Source organism: Scatophagus argus, chromosome 15 (genome assembly GCF_020382885.2).
Source record: "Scatophagus argus isolate fScaArg1 chromosome 15, fScaArg1.pri, whole genome shotgun sequence".
Taxonomy (NCBI): Eukaryota; Metazoa; Chordata; class Actinopteri; family Scatophagidae; genus Scatophagus; species Scatophagus argus.
The window spans coordinates 6,035,907-6,056,347 of NC_058507.1; the positions used below are offsets into that span (position 1 = coordinate 6,035,907).

At 45.2% G+C, this 20,441-nt stretch overlaps 1 protein-coding gene across 2 annotated transcripts; it reads left to right on the forward strand.

Annotated features, from left to right (window-relative positions):
• Positions 1–658: 658 nt before the first annotated feature.
• On the forward strand, positions 659–20,098 carry ttbk2a (tau tubulin kinase 2a). 2 transcript variants are annotated; one of them, XM_046413565.1, is made up of 16 exons: positions 659–939; positions 4,899–5,060; positions 6,727–6,874; positions 8,150–8,223; positions 9,208–9,348; positions 9,647–9,751; positions 10,108–10,173; positions 10,276–10,368; positions 10,476–10,601; positions 10,867–11,024; positions 11,133–11,340; positions 11,450–11,673; positions 11,787–12,339; positions 13,220–13,564; positions 14,384–15,342; positions 15,938–20,098. In XM_046413565.1, exons 2-16 carry the CDS (start codon positions 4,992–4,994, stop codon positions 16,383–16,385), a joined length of 3,717 nt encoding a protein of 1,238 aa, XP_046269521.1. In that variant the 5' UTR covers positions 659–939; positions 4,899–4,991; the 3' UTR covers positions 16,386–20,098. The 2 variants fall into 2 exon arrangements, with proteins under 2 accessions (XP_046269521.1, XP_046269522.1); XM_046413566.1 differs by lacking the exon at positions 13,220–13,564.
• The last annotated feature ends 343 nt before the right edge of the window (positions 20,099–20,441 follow it).

The following is a 20,441-nucleotide window of genomic DNA, read 5'->3' on the forward strand; positions in this document are numbered from 1 at the left end:
ATAACCACAGTTCATTCTGGGTTGATGTAACACTGACTGGTAAGAGGGTACATATTACTACCTTGTATTTTATCCACAATTATAAGAACTGCATTAAACAATTCCAGCACCCAAAGGCTTTATTCTTGAAATATATGTAGTATTGCAGTATTTTTTAGGCTACTTCATTTGTGTACTTCATAGCTTAAAAGTGTTTTTTTTGCACGGTCAAAGCAGGAGAAGCAGAAAACGAAATTTTTTTGAAGAGATGAAAATATCCTCTCAGCAAAGTGGGGGATTGTTGTTTTCATCTCTGTGTAGGCCATCAGTTACACACACCATCTTTGGCTGAATGCCGCCTCCTAGTGGCCTTTGCGGAAAAGTTTTTTTCCCCTCTGACCGCGTTACAATCTGCGTAGACTGTATCCTCAAACACAGCTGAGTCTACATAGTTTACGGCCTCGTTCATCTAAAAGCTGTCGAATTTTAAGCTCACAGTGAGTATATAATCTAAATGTTAGACAAAGAAACCATTTAAATGAATCTGGTGATTGGTCACAGCGCGCGCGCGCGTCGAACGCTAATCCGCGAACGAGCTTTAAAAGGACCCCGGGTGCGCGCGCCCGGGCTGTTGCGAGGGGCGATGGAATCGGGGCCGCGCGCGCAGGAAAGGCTCCTGATCATCACAGAGTCGTCACGTCACGGATCCGCAGCGACCGACAGAGATGCTGAGGTGACAGGCAGAAGGAGAAAAGGCACGACCGCACTCAGACATATCCACCGCCCCATCCGCTTGTTCATTTCTAACCGACGACGCGACAGCCTTCGCCTTTTCACATGGACCGTTCGCTCGCTATGGGATTGCGCTCGATGTCGTCCCCGCCGCCTCCAAACGTAGAGGATTTTTTGTAACCACACCCGGCTCTTCATTGGATCAAGGACTGGCAGCAAAGACCCGAGGTAAGGAGGCCGTGCTTTGCTCCCTCTCCCCTTCGGTTCCGCGCCCCCCGTCCCTCCGTTGTACCGCCCAAAACACCTCTTCTTGTCGCCTGCAGCTGCACGCAGTGAGTTTGCTCTCCTGCAGGTTGCCAGATCTTACAGCTTAACCTCCTACACGCCAGGTTGCGTGGCCTGTGGACGGCCAGTGTGCGTGGACGCGCCTGAGTAAATCTGCTGTGGCAACCAACTCGCTATGCAACAGCTCTCCACAGCAAAGCCAGCCAGCCAGTCCACTGCAGGCAGGATAGGTGGGTTAATGTTGCAGACAAGCAGGATAGCCAGTTTTAGGGGTGGTGGTGGGGGTTGGTGACATTGCTGCATCTTGCTAGCAGTCACATCCCAACTGAAAACAACCCACCAGATGTATTTTGTGTTTGCCTTTTTAGCATTTGTCAAACTCTGTTATGCACAAAATGGCTCGTAAAATGAGCGATTCATTCAAAGCAAAATCCCTGATAGTAAAGGCTTCAGTGGAACCAATTCACAGAGTGAACACACACACACACACACACTCCTGCGTCTCGTCCGTCACAGTTTCTTCAGGCTGGATCACTTGCATCCATGCTGTGACTGGAGAGGAACCAGACTGTGCAGGGCCTCCCCTTTTGCTGGCTCGTCTCCCATGCTTGCACAGAGTTGCCAGACCAGACGCCAGTTTCTGAGCCAGGCCACACTCAGGTTAGAGAGGAATGGAAGCGGTTTGATTCTGTTACTCTCCCATGTGTTATTGCATGTGCGCACACGGGTGCCGTTCAGGCTCAGGGTTTATTTGCTGTACTTGCTGATCAGACGTGTCCCCGGCGTCTAAGTGGAGGTGCAGGAGGACTCGTCAGGCGTGGGATCAGCTCGCTGACATTTCCATGACTCTTTGCGTGGCCGTAAACTTGCAGCCTCCAGCAGATCAGATCAGGGGGGCAAGAGGCGACGACAAGCTGCAGTCAGCAGATGAAAATGGCACTGCACCATCGTCGTCATGGGATGCGGAGGGGGTCAGGAAGCCAGGAAGCGCGATTCATGATGAGACAGGAGCTAAGCTGTCATGAATGGGTTTAAATTTTGGCCCAAGGTCTGCGCATCTGTTTTTCTGTTCTTCATTGATGCTGCTTCATATGAAGGAGGAGGAGGAGGAGGAGGAAGAGCAGAGCCGTGCCTCTCTGTGAGGTGTGAGATTAGTCACAGCGTGGGGCAGCCAGATTTGTGCCTAGGTGTGTGTGTGTGTGTGCACTTAATGAAATATGTGTGCGAGGTTGCGTTTGAGTGCATCCATGTTGGAGAAGTGGCTTAATAAACAGAGCAGTGCGGGTTTACTGGCAGGTAGAAGCTCAGCATCTTTGTTTTTTTTTTTGCAGCTTTCACCCACTTGGGTTGCTTGAAGGATAAATAAAAAAAAAGGTACAACATGGCTCAGGTTCATCCAGACTCTTGACCCAGAAGGTTAAGTCAGGTGAGGTGGTCGCAGATCTTCCCCTCTTTCTCTGCAGACGCACCAGAAAGCGGCCGCTCTCTCCTCCACGATGAATTTTCAGCAAACGACGTGCGTGCTCAGAAATGATGTGTCACGCACGATAGCTCAGAGGTGACAGAGATAAGAACACGTATTTCTACCCATCAAAAAGGAAAGGAAAACTCTCGAACACGGGGTGACCTTGAAGCACACACAGAGGAGGTTATTTAATCAGTGGTTACAGTGTGTTCTTCCTCTCATCCCTCGGGGTTAAAGGGGTTTTTGTACAGCGCGTTTCTTCTGTGGTTTTGTTTTTTTGTTGCATCATCACCAATTAGTATAATATCAAGATGTTGAGCCACTTGCTAGATGCTACACACACAAGCAAAGCAGAACAAAAAAACTGTTTGATAGTTTAGTTCAGCTTCAGGTTTCGAGAAAAAGGATATTCTGACTGTTTGTCACTCTGGTCCAGGATGAAATATCTCAACAACTACTTTGATGGGTTATTTTATTGGCCAAGTAACAGGAAGAAAACCAAACCTGCTCTTAATTTTCCCATCAGCCTCAGCTCTACTTTCTGTTTAGTGATAGCACACTAACAGACTAAATGGTGTCCATGCTTGCCTGCTAAATCACGTTCCCATCGTTGTTTTTCTGAGCACGTTACCATGGTGACACTAGTAGTTTTAGTAAGTAGCCCAGCGGAGCCACAAGCGTGACTGTTGACTGTCAGTGTTGTTCATTTTGACGCAAACAGTCGTTAAAGTCTAAAGGAAGACTTTTCTGCAAAACTCAGAGTGCTTATCGATTCATAAAAGATTGATTGTCCTCGAGGTCTTGTCTGAAACTCACCTGATCATATAGTGCATATAGAGGTTAACAAGGAATGGGGATATTTATGAATAATTTATAATCCAGTAGTCAACCAAGTCCACCTGACTCCCGACTCTCAACCCCGGGTCACATTTCATGCTCGTCATTTCACAGTTATCTCGTCTAAGCAGGCTGTGCCCTCCTCCATCTCCCAACCTCATCCCGGTGCATGATGGGATTGATTGCCTCCTTGATGTGGGGATCGTGTCCCGTAACCAAATAGCGCTTTGAAGGCTCGTTGCGTAACCGGAGATGCCCGCGCGCCGTGTGCGGGATGATGAGTCGAAGTCGGGTTTGCCTCGAGTGTGTGAAGTCAGACTAAAGGAGGCTATGAGCGCGTGCTCTCCTGGGAGATGCTCATCTGACATGGATGTTGCGTAATACGTTAACAGAGACGCATCTTATCCAGAGGAAACTGCATTTGATTCTTGTTGTACAGACAGGAAGTCGGTGCCACATGGAGATGAATGTATTTACTCCCGTTATTATTATTATTATTATTATTATTATTAAATAACTGACTCGTTTAAGTAAGTAATAAGAAGAACTTTTGTGTCTCCAGGTAGCCCAAAGTTTCTCAGGCAGGAACAGTGATTCTTTCACCTTCTGGAAAAAATTCACAGAGGATTTGAACCAAAATTATGTTATTAATCACTTTTTAACATCTAACTGCTGTCCAGGTGGCTTCTTGTGTAAACCTCAAGTATTTATTAAAGTAAAAATGATCTATCACTACCAGATAGAAAGGATAGAAACTTTTTTTTTCTGCCAATTCAAAAGTTGTTTTTAATTAATTTCATATAACTGAGCTATAAAGCATCAGTATTTTTTTTTTAACCATTAATAATCCTTTGTAAGAAAACCTGATTCCAAATGGTATCAGTTTATCCTGCAGCACCGGTTGTAATGTAAAACATAACAGTGCTGTCCAGAAGATTATTTGTATGACTTTTGACTTTGGGTTTCACAAAAATCTGAGATTACAATAATAACTTGCCCAAAAGAATCATATTGAAGTTACTGTGATATGCATTTCTGTTGTCTTAAATTAAGAACAGAAGTAAAGTTGTTAGTTACAAAAGCGAATGAACAAAACTTAATGCATTTCAGCATGATTTTGTCCTCCACGTGTTACACAGAGGTGATCACCCTGATGCAGGATCAGGCAGATTCGACAGTCTTAACTGATGAGAGCCGTCGTGCAAGCCGTCATCCACAGAAAATAAATGGCTGGGAAAAATGATACCAGGATGAAACCTTTTTGTAATATAAGAGGCAGGCTTGTCGCCTGAGAGTCGCTGGGGTGAGTTTGTCTAAAGGCAGCTGCTGGCAGCAGGTGTGGCAGCTGCAGCAATGGCCGACTATCAGAAAGCTCCAGCCATTAAGCCTGGGGTTTAACTTTGTGTCTCGGCTGGGGGAGACTTTCAGACTTTCACATGAAGTTCAGCCCGCCCCCTTTTGCATATACGTGGAAACCCTCTTGTTCCAAACTCAAAAACGTGAGCTATTCATCAGTTTGTGCACATTAACCTAAATAATTTTGCACTTGATAGTTATTCCTCAGCTTCTGACACTTTTGTGCCTCTTTGGCTTCCGCAGGGTTCTCCGTCAAGACCCAAATGCCCGGCCCGGTCTGAGGCTGCCGGTCGAGGGGGGGAAGCAGTGAGGACAGCGTCCCTGGTCCACAGACGGGATGAGCGGCGGAGTGGAGCAAGCTGACATCCTAAGCGTGCTCTCCCTGGTCAAGGAACGATGGAAAGTGGTAAGTGGCGTGTTACTCAGCGACAGTACGCCGCGTGTTTGTCCAACCCCATCGCTGCCTGTCCCCAGCTCACCCTCTGCACCACAAACAACAACTCATTGTTTATCAAACAGTGCTTTTTTTTTTTTGTTTATACCCTGCCTACGAGTCCTTCTGCTTTCCTGGAAAGCATCTCACCTGTGGCTTGGACAGTTTGGGGTCGTGTCTCTCTGTCCAGGTAGGGCTGCTGCAGTGTGGGAGATGCAGAAATAGCCTGTGTAGCTATTTGTGGCAGTGCAGTGTGCTATAGGCAGCAGCAGCAGCAGCAGCAGTGTTCCCTCGGGGGCCCATGTCTCTCACTGCTGTGCTAGTCTGGGTGCCATGTGAGGCTGTTATTCCTAACTGGCAGCCTGGCACCACTTCCTGTCTTCTGAGGAGCAGCGTTACATAAGAATGCTGCAGTTAATCCCCTGACTTGAGCTCCTAGAGCGACACAAGACTCTGTGTGTGTGTGTGTGTGTGTGTGTGTGTGCATGGAGGACAGTGAAGGACATGTGGGAAAGCTGCACCAGCAGGTGAGAGTGAAACGGTAGAACAGCCGACGGCAGTTTGACAGAGTGAAATAAAGAGGAGAGCACAGAGAAATGAAGCACGTACGTCTCGGTGTCGTGTTAGTCAGGAAGAGAAGTGCTGTCAGCGCCAAGTCCAACAACCAATTACACGGGAGATAATTACCTCGTCACTTTTATTCCTAGCAGACGGGGGTGAAGTGGTAATCAGCAACTTTTCTGATCATTTGTTTATTTAATCCCTCAAGCTAACATGTCACTCACTGTCGTGTTTCAGCCCCTCAAACGTGTGCGTTATGTCTCTTTTGTGATAGTAGGCCGAGTATATTTGGGGTTTCAGGAAATTGTGATGAGCATTTTTCTAAAAATTCAACAAGAAAATAATTCTTAAATGAATCTGTAATTAAAATAATCGTTTGCTGCAGCCCTACTGTGAGGTTATCAAATATGCCAAAAGCAACCAAAAAATGAACAAAATAAATAAAATAAAATGCATTGTTTAATGCTGTCAAAATAAAAAATAATGCTTCTCTTTATCAGGATATTTTTTAAAACAAAAATCATATTATGTGAAAAACAGCCTGGAGATTCTCATTTAAACTACCTGTACAAACAGTTGGTTCTTATAATATTTCAGTTTTTTTCCCTGCAATCCCAATCTGAAACGTCCACATTTTTTCCCCTCGTATTTCTCAAATGCTCTTTAACCTTTATTCCTCACTCACTTTTTGAGGCCTAATTTAAAACAAATGGACTTTGTTTGATTGGATGATGATGAAGAAAGGACTTACAAAGAAAACTTAGCTTAAAACGAGCTTGATATTTATTTAAACCATTTCTGCATATGTTTAATTCGTTATTGTTTATATTTATCTTTTAATTATTTTGGATTCTTTGGCAACTGACTTGTTCTGCCATACAAAAGCCTCCTTATTTTAGTATTGTTGCATGGACTGTTGTTGATTGTTATCATTGTCATTAATATTTCACTGATGTTTGACTGCCATCTTTCCAGTGATTTATTTGAAGTTGTCAATTGACAAGAACATAATCTAGACTGTAAATTTAGTATTTTTTCACATGAAGTTCTCATGCAACGTTTCGTCACCTTCCTGCAGGTGAAGAAGATCGGTGGCGGCGGGTTCGGGGAGATCTACGAGGCGGTGGACCTGATGACGCGGATCAACGTGGCGCTGAAGGTGGAGTCGGCCCAGCAGCCCAAACAGGTGCTGAAGATGGAGGTCGCCGTCCTCAAGAAGCTCCAGGGTGAGTGGAAATGGATTCAGAAGACTTGGTTACATTTCTGGAACTGGACTGAAAAAAACAAAAGCTTGAGAGAGGTAACACATTTTCTATCAATAACTTCTCCTGGACTGACAGTATAAACACTGGAAGAGGCAGGCCAATCCAGGAAATGTCATGGCAGTAGAAAATGCCGGGATAGCCTTAGTGCATCAATAGCAGTTGATGATAATCTCTCCCTCTGGGACCAGATATAGATCATCTGACTCATCTGAAAACAAAATGTGGCCCAAGGGCTCAGCACAGTTTGCTTCAGCCTCCGCAGCGCAAAACACAGCGACGTTCAGCAGGAAGCGGCAGATGAACCTTTCTGCGTTTCACAGCTTTTGTTTTAATCACAGTTGAAGTGTTGGGAGTTTTTAACATAAAAGTTTCAGGTGACAGTAACAGAAGTGACACAGCAGGATGTTCCTGACAACAGACACACAGACTCCTTCGGGGGGGGAGGGTGTAGTTTTACTCCTTTCTCTCGCTCTCTTGTTTTTTTTTAACTGTGTCTTTTCCCTGCCCTCTTCCTTCCTGCCTTTTAACCACTGTGCTTTTTTTCCCCTTCTCCCCTCTGAGAGGAAAATCAATGGGCAGGGATCATGTTTGCTGTCTAATGGCTGCAGTCTGGGGCATCATGGGTCTGTTGCTTCCCCAGGGAACCAGCATGTAATTTGAGACCCCACCAACCCCCCCACCCCCCCAAACATTGCTGACTTTCCCAGCTGTAAAGAGTAAACATCAGCCTTCCGCCTTAGAAGATGAACCAATAGGAGCTCATTTTGTTCTTAAGTCTAATCCTTTACTTGGATTATTTTGATTTACTTTGTAAGTAATTGGTGAAGACGAGCCGTCTAAAAACACGTGGAGGTTTTGTTAGTAACCGTTTGCCTTCAATGCATGCTGGGCTGTTTGGGTGTGGCCACAGTCAAGCTGCCAGTGCAGCAGTGTCCTTTGAGCATCCACACACACACACACACACACACACACACACACAAAGCCAAGGCATTCATGCACATGTGCAGACCGGGTGTTGTGTACTTTAGCCTATAAATCAGCAGGGTAGTCATACAGGGAAGCTGGTGATGGGAGGGAAGCGAGCTGCAGTGACTTTAGGGAAGGGCAGGGAAATGTGGACCCACACATCACCATGATTCACACGGCCTGCCGCCTCTTATGCTTCATGTGATGCTGCTGACATCAAGTGACCTCAAAAAGTTACCTGAAACTCTCTTTTCCTCCTTTAATTCTCAGGTAAAGACCATGTGTGTCGCTTTGTGGGATGCGGCCGCAACGACCGCTTTAACTACGTGGTGATGGAGCTGCAGGTTGGTGTGAATGCAGAAGACTCAGGAACAGTCGTTTGTAGCAGATCAAAACGCAGACACGATACGTCAAAATGATGCAATTAGTTGGTTAAGCAGATAGTGGACTAACAGTTTTAATAACTGATTAATTGCTTAAACTTGAATCTTGAATTCTTCTTCCATGTTGTGACTTGGTTCTTACTTTAAATTGGATATGCAGGTGGGACATAACGTTGGGATGAATTCAGTATGAACTCTGAAAAGTGTAAATAATGTATCAGGGAGTCTCAAGAAGTCTAATGTAAAATGTCCTTTGCATAATCTGGAGTGTTAATTAGGTTAATCAGCTGCACAAGGTGATGGGGGATGTTATCCAAAAGGGTTACATTTTTCATTTCATCTCAGCTTTTTTGGGTGTTCAGACTGTCAGCTGTACAAAACAAGCAATTTAAGCTGAGCAGACTGACCAGAAGACAAACCAGCTTTGCTATCTCATGCTGCTAGTATGGCTAAAAATATTTATAGCAACAGTAATCTCCATGTGGTGATTCAGGCAGCCCCCACTGTCCACATACCACACCACCTGCCGTGATCTACAGAGACATCACATTACTTTCACTGAGGCATCCAACACACCCAAGTCATGATCACAAAAGTGAATCTGATGACAGACGGGCTTTGAGTGTTTTGAAAATGTGGTCTTGTTGTGATTTATCCCACCAGCCCCACAGGAATGGGACAATTTTGTCGACCGCACCGACTCCCGACCGCATCATGTGTTTAATTTGATTTATTTTATCTTATTTTTTTTTAACCCACCATTGGTTTGTTTTCTGTCCACTCAACATATTTGGCTGTCATCACTGTCACACATTTCAAACATTTTCCATTGACTGTGTACTGCTTCCAAAAGAGAACTAGATAGTAATATGAGTAATTTGTAGTCCTTTGTGGCATGTTTGTTCAGACAGCTGACTGACCTCTCGCTAACATGTGCTCTCTCAGGGTCGCAACCTGGCTGACCTGAGGAGGAGCATGACCCGGGGAACCTTCAGCATCAGCACCACCCTGCGTCTGGGGCGCCAGATCCTGGAGGCCATTGAGAGCATTCATTCTGTCGGCTTCCTGCATCGTGACATCAAACCGGTGAGTCACGGCTAGCTGGGATCGACCGATCTGGTTTTTCAGAATTATTATTGACATTGGGACCCAATATACATTTGTTGTAAAAATAAAATTTAAAAACTAATTTAAAACAGAATAACGAGTGATGGAATGTACACTAAATAGAATTTACACAAGTACTATATCTAATACAATTTTAAGGTACTTTACTCAAGTATTTATTTATTGGTATTTACTACCAATAATTGAGAAAATACTGATTATTGGATTCAGTCAGTCTACCCTTTGTTTTATTAACCATTGCCTTTTTCCAATCCAGTCCAATTTCGCAATGGGCCGCTTCCCGAGTACCTGCCGAACATGCTACATGCTGGACTTTGGTTTGGCTCGCCAGTTCACCAACTCTTGCCAGGAGGTCCGACCTGTAAGTGCCCTAAGTTAGCGAGCAGCTTGTGCACTTGTTAGAGCGGCTAAAGAGCCAGATATTTCCAGCCGGAGCTGGTTAGGGCAGAAAAAGGTCTAAAAGAGAGTGAATATTGGACTCCAGTTCATTGGTTGACCATGCGGTAATGTTGATCTGTGTCTGATAGTATTTCATTGTGTTGTGTGTTGAGCTGCTTTCAAATGGAGGTTTAATGTGATTGAATAATGTTAGGAATGTCAACCAGGGTTTAGAGGTTATATAATTGGCTTCTTTTAATTTTTGTTATTTATTTAAGTATTTACAATTAAGCAATTCGTAATTAGCATTTAAAGGCTTTTTCTGGTTGTGTTTGTCAGCCCCGTCCCGTGGCAGGGTTCAGGGGAACAGTCCGCTATGCATCTGTCAACGCACACAAGAATAAGGTCAGAATCTTTCTATCCTGTGCAGGAGCTCTTGTGTAACCTGTCATGATTTGGCAACGTATAAATACTACTGATTAAGCCAACCCGGGTGTAATTCTGCAGGAGATGGGGCGGCATGATGACCTCTGGTCTCTCTTCTACATGCTGGTGGAGTTTCTGGTTGGCCAGTTGCCGTGGAGGAAGATCAAGGACAAAGTACGTAATAATTGTTGTCCTCCCTGAGAACTGAATAGCCCTGTCCAGGTAGCAGTAGGTGATGAGATGTGAAAGGCCTGTGCGTTCATGATCATGTTCATTCCCAGGAACACGTGGGCAAGTTGAAGGAGACTTACGACCATCGCCTGATGCTCAAACACCTGCCGGCAGAGTTCGGCGTGTTCTTGGAACACATTTCCGACCTTGACTACTTCACGAAGCCTGACTACCAGGTGACACATGGGTTTAATTTGGATTTAATAGAAAGTAACGGTTTGTTTTCTTTTTTAACTACACAGAAAAGTCCTGGTTTCAGCAAGTGTTAATATAGTTGGATCTTTCACCTCAGTAAAAGGTGCAGTGGATGACCTAGAAAGGTCTGCGATGAGTTATGAGTCCGTCTTTAACAGCCACAAGTGTCTGAAGCCCTTTTTCTGTGAGATCTCACTGAATAAAAAGTCACAGAAGAGTTATCTGTGTATTTTTCTGTTGTTACAGCTGCTGATGTCGGTGTTTGACAACAGCATGAAAACCTACAACGTTGTGGAGAATGATCCCTACGACTGGGAGCGGACCAGCGCAGACGGCACTTTGACGATTAACTCCACTGCCACAACACCGCAACATCACACCCGCCTCACTCCGGCACACATGGGGTGCGTTTGATCAGTATAAATACATTTTTAGTAGAGCGAATTATTAAATGCTATAACTGTTTTTATTGCCAAGTTGAAATGACTTGTTTGCATCTTTTGTTGCCCCAGTATGGCGAATGCCTCCCTGATCCCTGGCGACCTGTTGAGGGAAAACACAGATGAGGTTCTGCAGGACGAGCAGCTCAGCGACGTGGAGAACAACCCCGTTCCTGAGCGCCTGCCGGGTTCTCCCCTCCACCTACACCGCAACCAGGAGACTGACGTCTGGGAGGAGCTGGACCGTAATCGTAACCGCATCAGAACGGCAGTGAGGAAGGTAGACAGTTTATCAAGTAATCCCTCTCAAGTGTTACCTCTGTTGAAATGCACCTCTATTTTTAGTTAATCGCTAATCAGTTACTGGTAAAACTGACTGTTTTCCGTAGGCGGCAACGGAGGAGGAACACAGCAACAACCTGGGTAACCAGGGACACCAGAGCCCCTATGCTGGACCAAGCCTGGGCTCTCCTGTCAAACTGCACTCTGAGGTTGTGGCTTCAGACCGTGATGGTCCTCTGCTGAGGAAGCTCCGCAACATTCACAGTTTTGAGCTGGAGAGGAGGCTCGGTCTGGAGCCCAAGCCCAGTGCAGAGCGCTTGTTGGAGCCCGGGTATGTCTCTGAAGTAGCCAATCCATCTACTACTGATCTACTGTCAGTTTTTTTTAAGGTTTTCTGAGGATGGAGTCCAGAATTGATTGTTTGTGTGTCTTGGGTGTGTTCAGCTTGGCGAAGCAGCAGCTTGGCACCCAGCAGCAAGAGACGGAGGCTGATGGAGCTGCAATCATTCCAGTAACTCAGGGTCAAGCTGTACCTGCCAGGGAGCATCCTGATAGGGTCTGGCACTATGATGAGGAGATCCGGCCGAGTGGCAGTTCTCCTAAACCAGCATCCTCTGGATCTCAGGAGCAAGGAGAGGGGGCAGTCAGCAGTGGGGGCTTTGTGGCCCTCAATCTGAGCTCTGGGAGGCAGGACATTGACTCAAAAGAGTGGGTAATGGTGGAGCGGCCCAGTGGCTCTCCTGGAGCCAAGGCTACCACCAGCCCTTCAGAGGATGACGAGGAGCCAGAGGTGCTCCAGCCGGTGGAACAGTATCCGGGATGGGAAAAGGGCAGCCTGAGCCCTAGTTCTGGTAAAACTAAACAAGAAAGCGTGGTTTCTTCCAAGGGAAGTGTAAAAGTGGACAAGTTGGAGCTCAGTGTGGGCCCTGCAGGGGCTCTGCCTCCCGTCACTCCAACCAGCCCAGCTGAAGCTCTGGCTGAAGGAGTTCTCACTCAGGTAAGCCCTTTCATCTGAAGGTCATTTCACAACATGGCGTACATGATACTGACTGTAGTCAGCATTTTACAAGGTTAAAAAGCTGCACAGAGTTCTAGCTACAGAACCTTGATGCTAATGTCATAAAACAGTCAGAGTTCCACCAGCTGCATCTTGCTGTGGTGTGAAGCTAAATGTTACTGCTTTGTGTTTTCCTGCTTTTTTGCCTGTGTTTATTTGTTAGAAAGTTTTGTGTCATATTTGTCTCACTGCTGCATAGGTTTTTATCAGATCACAGCATGGGGAAAAAAGAGAACTTATGGCTTTGAAATGCACTTTGATTTGCATTAGATGTAATGCACAATTTTATCTTGATTTCAGACATTTGCAATGTCTTTGGTTGGCTTTATTTACCTTACAAATTCAGTGATTTGTTTCCAAAATATGATTTGGTGTTCTTACTTTAAATTACTTTTATTGCTTCTTTGCTATTTATTACCTTCAACCAGTCCACCAGTCCGAATTCCAAAATCCTACTCAGTTCAATATTAAACATAAACAAACTGATTTTGCTCAAATTGTAGAGCACTGCAAGAGGAATAACTTTCCCCTCACTCTCTCCTACATCCAGAAAAACAGCCTCCAGGTTGAAAATGTACATTACCTTCCCAAAATCTGCCTGCCTTGCCTCTGTCTTCATCCATAGCTTAAGATCATCCCCTTATCTTTATAATCCTCCCGTCGCTTAGCCTGTTCAAAACAACCCTCCCGTCGTGCTCCCCACCGGTGCAGCCTGCTTGTCCTGCCTCACAGTACACCGTACTTCCTCCATCTCACTCCCTCACCAATCTCACGACCCCTCCTCTCTCCACCTCCCACTTCTCTCCTTCCCGTCTCTTAGCTCCCCACCTCTCCTCCATCCCTGCCTGAGGAAGTCGCGGTCCGGACATCCAGCCCCATCCCTCTGCGCTCTCCCAGCCCTCACACTCTCCTGACCACCTTTTCGGACCCGCTTCACCAGCGCCAGCCGCCGGGCATGAGGCGCAGCCAGTCTGCCGACCAGCAGCAGCAGCGGCAGGAGCGCCCCTCCTCTTCCTCCTCCTGCCACGCCTCCCTACCACTGCCACTAAACCCCGCCCCTGGCACCCGTTCACCCAGTCGTAGGAAACTGCCGGCCATCCCGGCGGGTGCTGCCAACACCAAGTTTCCCTCTGTCATACGCATCACCCGTGCCCAGCTTCAGCAGGTGATGAACCCGTCAGGTTCCCATAAAAAAAAAAAAAAAACAACCAAAAAAAAACAGACCTGCATTCATCTTCCTCCGCATCAGTGGCAATACACCAGCTGGCAACATTTTTGTTCTTCCTTTTTTTTTAAAACATTTTTTGTTTGAGTTGCTTATTTTTGCTTCTTTGTTCAGTTGGCTTGCTTTTTGTGTTGTTGTCAGGCAGTTCTCTCCAGAAACCATGAGGGGCATTGTTCAGGCCAGACAGAGCATGGGTCAGATGTGTCCTTGTGTCTGGACGTGTGTTCTTGTGATCTGAATAGGGGTGTGTGTTTGTCTGATTGTGGCATGTGTGTTTGGAATGTCGACTCATATGACTACAGGTTGCATGGTCTCTTTTGTTTCAGATCGTCTTTGTCCTCTCTATCTTTCTCTTTCTCTCTCTCTCCCTGTATTTGTTCCTCACCCTCTCTTCGCTGAAGCCCCCTGCGAAGTTGCGTGAACGTTTCCTGTCCTACTTGCTGGTTTAGTACTCACAGCTTGACTGACACTGCCATAGCACTTGTGTGTTTCGGTCTGATAATGGTAGCTATGGTATTGCATGCTGTTGCCAAACTAATCACCATTTATTACCCCATATTACACAATTCTTCTCTTTTCACACATGTGCATCAGGCTCTTGCTACAGAACTACAGCACAACTCGACATGTTGTAGTCTATCAGCAACAGGCCTTTATCAATTAGAACATTATTCCAATTTTGAATGTGATTTAATTTTTAAATAACACCTGTGTGTCTTTCTCTTCCCTCCCATGTCTCCACCTTCCCCTCCCCTCCAGTTGACAGCTCAGCGTCCCTCTGGGCTGTCCTCCCAGTCAGGATCAGACAGTGCCCCGCAGTGCCTCCTGCTGGAGAGGCGTGGTGAAGCTGAAGCTGAGGCTCAGCAAGTCCAGGAGCACACAGTGGACATCAGCTCCCCACAGGACCATGTACCCATCCATCCAGGGACACCCACGGAGCCCCTGGTTGAGACATTGGTCAATGGAAACAGCCACACCAAAGCTCAAAGCCCTGTGCCAAGTCGTGCGTCTTCCCCGCGCTCTCCATGCTCACCTCCTCTGCGCTCGCCTTCCTCTCCTCGTTCCCCTCGCAGTTCTGTGTTTGTCAATGGCCACCTTTCCCCTCCTGCTAATGGCCAAAGGGATTTCAATAATGGAAAATTTCCCAAGCTGAAAGACCCTGAGAATGATTGTGGCCTCAATCCCAGCGCCAAAGAACCTCAGCTAATCAGGGAGGATAGCAGAGACGTGAACCAGGTCCCAGATCATACCAGTGGCCCAGTTTCCTCCTCTACCCCTGCTGCATCCCGTAAGGACCCCAGCCGGAGGCAAAGTCGCATCCCAGTCCTGGAGCCCTCCAGCCTGCTGGAGCTCCCTCCTCCAGGGTCTGCTAAGGAGAAACTCCTGCAGAAGAAAGCTAGCCACCAGGGCCCGGTCCCCTCTCCCACTGCCTCACCATCCCTCTCTGACAGACGGGGCCCCATCGTGGCCTCCCTTGCTAAGGACCCGCTGTCCTCCACTTCTGACCGCTCCCAGGATGAGGACTCCCTTATGGGCTCCCGCTCTGACCGCCAGGGAGACGATGCTCCTTCCCTCTCCTCCTCCTCCAGCCCTTTGTCCCGTAAGAGCAGGATCCCACGTCCCGTTCATTCAGCTTCTTCCGCTGAGCAGCTGGCTGCCCAATTCCTGCCGCGGCCGCCACCTGGAAAACCGCCTTGCCGCCCTACGGTGGAGGGCAGGTAATTTGTTGAGCCACAAATTATTTGAAAAATTAACAACGCCATTATTGTCCTCAAACATTTCTGCTTAACAACGTGAAAGGAAGAACATGGAAAAGACGTGGAGAAAAACTTAATTCACTTTGCTGATTGATTGTCTTGCTTAAAGTAACCCTTGGACATTTTAGGAAATTCACTTATTTCCAACAGTGAGACGAGAAGATTGATACTACTCATATCTATATGTTAAATATGATGCAGTACCCAGCAGGTGATTAGCTTAGCTTAGCAAGAAGGCTGTTGGTTGGAACTGGGTGCAGTAACTGCCTGAGCTCTTGTGCACAGATTCAAGAAAAGAGATGTACAGTGTAAATTAATAAAATTTAGAGACACTGGAAGATTTGTTTTATGAAATCTAGACTAGCTATTTCCCTTTGCTTCCAGTTTTTATGCTAAGCTAAAATAACATCCTGCTGATTATGTTAACTTCATAGCCATACCGATTTGTCTGGAACTCAGCAAGAAATTTAATTCATAACCCTGTTTTCTGGTTTGTTTTTGAAATTTATGATTTGGCTGTTACTCATAACCTCCAATGCTTTTTGTACCCACTTAGGCTTAGGCGGTACCGCATTCGGGCGGGCAGCACCAGTGACTCAGACCTCCTGACATGCCTTGCTCAGCTGATGCATGGCTCCAGAGGCTCCCCGCTTCACCACCGCTCCTCAGCCCAGCACGAGGCCTCCAGGATGGGCATCTGCAGCCTAACGAGCTCGCCGCACCACCACCGCAGCTCAAGCGTATCCCCGCGCAGCTCCTCATCCCTGCAGCGCTCCGTCAGCTCCTCGCCCTCTCGCCACGAACACCGTGGTGGCGGGGGAGGGGGGTGCCTGGGCCGCAGCCACTCACCTCCCAGCTTCTCTGGCTCGCCACCCATTCGCCGCTTCTACCCTCACCACCCGGAGACATGCTGCAGCCGCCAGGCCCGCACGGGCCCATTCCACCTGTCCCGGGGAAAAGGCTGTAGCCGGGAGGGCAAGTGTGCCAGCAAGCTCAGCAGATAGTTGCCCACCAGGTTGTGTGGCCACAGCAGAGGATGGGAAGACTCAAATCATGATAGGCTAGACCTCAATCAGGAAAAAACAAAAAACAGAGTCTTCCTGCATAATTTGAAACAAAAAAACTTGTTTCCCTTCTCTCGCTGTCATCCTGCATCTTACGCTTGTCTTGTCGTCTCGCACTGTTCTCTTCTGTCCTTGTATTTGCACACTGCATTTGTAATTCATTTAGGTCCCCAGCGTTAAAGGGGTACTCCAGCGATTTACTACTGAACTTCTGTAAAGTTCTTGGACTTGTGAAAGACAGATTTGAAAAAAAAAAAAAAAATAAATTCCTACGTTTCCCATAATCCCAACTCTACAGCGCCTCTCATCCGGCTGAATAATACTCCTCATGATGAGTAAGCTGAACTTCATGTGTGAAATCAGTGGAGTACCCCAGAGGCGATACTGACATGTCAGGGTGCTTGTTTTCTTTGTAGCACCATGTTATAAGATAAATAACAACTCATAGCTAATAACAACTGCGAAAACAAACAGTGATTTCCCAGTGCAGGCATTACTATCATGCGTAATCCAATAGTTAGTTGGGCTAGTGGGCACATAAATAAATTGTATTTCCTGATTATTCATTTTCATCTATCCTGCATCACAATATAACATATCTTATTCATCCCTAGTATTAATGCACTTGGATTATACTGATGGGATATCAGTATAGCTGATCGCAACTTGACTGAAAGTTGACTTGGGGTTGAGTCAGTTGTCTCAAGCAGGGTATGATATTTATTTTATGGTCTATGTGAGTGCGTAAAGGCTGAATTTGTGTACAGTTGTATTTATCGGAGATATTTATTTTGATGCTTAGCGACGCTTTCGACGCCCGCCCTCTCCTTCGTGACAGTGGATGTATGGTTTTGTGTCACTCGCGTTAGTTTTGAACGTTTAAAGGGAGGGATCGATCCAGAGTGTGATCCCTTTTATACAATCAATCATGTGAAGTGCATGAGGACACACCTTTTTGTGCCTACTGTGTTGCCAAGAGGAAATCAAACTGTCACACCGGATGAAGGGAGTTAGAAATGTGAAACTCCTTACTTTAGTAGCAGTAGTGAAAAGGTTAAACAACACGAAGTACAGTATTGATGAGAAATATTCAGACACTAGATGTTTGTCTCAACGTGTGCCTTGGCACTTTGGGCAGCTCAAGGATTCACTTTGGTTCGTTTATTTAAAAACAAAAGGGGGGCCCAAAGCAGACTTGTGCCAGCAGTTATAAGACGACCCTTTTCGCCAGTATTCTTTTATGTACAGAAGGTAGCAACACAACTGTTTGTAAATCAAACATAATTTGAATAACAGTTTACCTGAGGAAGAGTAGCTATTATTTATATTGACAAAAAAAGGAAACCTGTCATGTACAGTGTCCAGTGTTGGTGATTTAAATAAAAAAAAAGAAGTGGATTTCAGACCTTAAACAAGGTTTTGTCAAATGTTATTCAAAATGGAGGCCATATGTACATACACTTCTCACACCAAAACGATGCTCCATGCTTCCACGTGCAGGAATGTTTTTGTTTTGTCCCTCCCTCACCGGACAATGTCTTCTTCTTTTTAAAAAATATAACGACACACAGTATGTTTGTGCACAAGGCGAAGGAATCGGAGTGTTGCTTGTGTTTAATTTAGTTAGGATTCCCCACTGAATCTCTCCTCCACATCCTCCTCCCACTCCGCTGCTGCTTGTAAGATACTGCAAAACCTCTTGCTTTCTCCCAGTGCTACTCTTTGCATGCTCAACAGACAAAAAAGACAGAATTTTTTTAAAAAAACTGAATCAACTACTGAGTAAAAAGCTGCGTATTACTTATTTTGTGAAGATCTAAACCCGGCGGTGACTCCATTACCCGCTGGGAGGGCAACTTTATTTTCCGTAAGGCTTGTTTTCTGCACTTCCTGCACTTGCTGATTGCCTTTGCTGGAATATGATAAGACTTTAAACTTGCTGAAATTAAAAGGAGAATAGACTTAAGCTGTGTTTTTAAGCACCTGGAAACAACACGTGAGTTGAGAGATTGTCAGTCATAGCGGGCTTTAAGATATGACTGCATACATGAACTTTTAAAAAAAAAAAAAAAAGCCAAATATTTTGATAAATTTTGCAGATGTGGTTCGTGTATGTTAGTGTATTAACCGCGGGGACTGGATGGACGCATTGCTTTGTAGATATCAAAATGCGGATATCTACGCTACACCCTCACAGAGCAGCTACGATGACTCATCCTGAAGGCAGACAGCGTTCAGTCAGTCAGTCGCCTTAATGTTCTCTTCTCTGCCCCTCTGTGCGTAGCGAGGGATGACTGAGCCTTGTCTGTGTTGGAGATCATTCCACTGTAAGGCCAAGCCGAGCCTTCCTGTCACTTGTCTCTCCCATTGTCTGTGAATGGCACGTGACTGTCAAGCGTATATGGTCGACACGTGGAATCGGCGGCGTCGGACTCTTGCTGCTTACAAAGCTGCTGTGAGAACGCGTGTTCGGCGTGGTGCGGTGTTCACGGTGTGTTCGTTCAGTGGGATATCTGTGTGCTCTCCGGCAGGGGCGTGCAATTTCTACGCCAGCAGTCAGTCTTTGAATTCTCCCTCTTTCAACTCTCTTATTTTCGGCGCACAGATTTCAAGATATTTCAAGCTTTCGAAGTTCAGAACGCTGTTGTGCGGACTTTTAATATATACCTGTAAAATATTCAAAGTAATTATTTAAATAATATAATAATTATTGCGAAACCATAACTCGTATGCTAACAGGCTTCAGTGACATGGAGGAACCGACACTAAACAGTGCTGCTGGTTTTAAAAGATAATCAGATTTCTTCTCATGTTTTTTTTTAGTTATTATTATTGCACATAGGTTGTGTGAAGTTGTAGTACTAGTGATACCCTCCAGATGAGAGTTTTTGTTTTTACTTTTTAAAGTGGCCTGCTCATAGAAATGTGTCATACTTAGAGTAGCTTGCCGGTATTTGTGGTTACAGATGCCCACAGGCTAACAGAACAAACCCAGCTGTTTTATTTTATTTTCAAAGGTGAGATGGAAACTAATAAAAGCTTTGGTGGGCACTGGTACACTTCTCATATCATGACTCTGGATTACTTGTCAATAACTTAAAGATACTTGACAGAAATTATTTATTGTGACATTTGCTAATTTGCTCATCTATCATGTTGACTTCAATTGTTGGAATTTTTTAATGGTCGATATTTTTGTGTTGTAACGTATGCCATGGTTTTGAAATGTAACTGTACAGTCTCAAGGAAAGAATGTAACAAGTTGGAGTTTTGCATTGTATATAACTGTAATTATTTATGTTTATTCTATCATTTGTATCATACCAATGCCTTGTACAGTGTTTTTTTTCTTTTTTGTTTTAAAATTATTTTGTATTTTATTTTTATAAACTGGTTATGAATAAAATACTCATTCCGCATGCAGACAAAATCCTGTGAAAGTTTTCTGTTTTTTTTTTTTTCCTAAACATCAAATGTTGCTAGATGAAGGCACAGTTTTCAGTAGGTTTTTATTCATTCTCTGGACTGTCAGCTGTTGGTATTTAACCCTTTTTCATGCAGAAAATGAATTTGTAAGAATCGAATTTCACAGACTAAGCAAAAGAGAAGAAACAGAAAAGGTACAAACAAAATGGTAAATAACTGCATAAACTACGACAATAAAATATATATAAAAAACAAATCATCCGTGTACGTGAAATTTGCCAAAATTTGATCCAGTAAATCAGGGATCTCAAACTCCCACAAGTCGATTATATAAGATCCTCGGAATATTTTCCTCAATTGTTAGATATGGTCTGCAAATCAAAATTATATATCATACGGACTTTGATCTTTGAGCAGTCCTTAAACAAGCACAACAAAGCATAAATTTAACAAGCTGCACTACATGTTAAACTCTTCAATAGAAACACTTCTTACTATCATCACTCTGATTTAGTGCGGTGAACATTTTGCTCTAAATCTTCTGTTAATGAAGCATGGCGAAGACTGTCA

Coding starts and splice junctions, on each gene's coding strand:
- ttbk2a (XM_046413565.1), top strand. CDS start 4,992: ATGAGCGGCGGAGTGGAGCAAGCTGACATCCTAAGCGTGCTCTCCCTG. Junction 8,224..9,207: donor ACGTGGTGATGGAGCTGCAG/GTTGGTGTGAAT, acceptor GTGCTCTCTCAG/GGTCGCAACCTGGCTGACCT. Junction 9,349..9,646: donor TGCATCGTGACATCAAACCG/GTGAGTCACGGC, acceptor TTTCCAATCCAG/TCCAATTTCGCAATGGGCCG.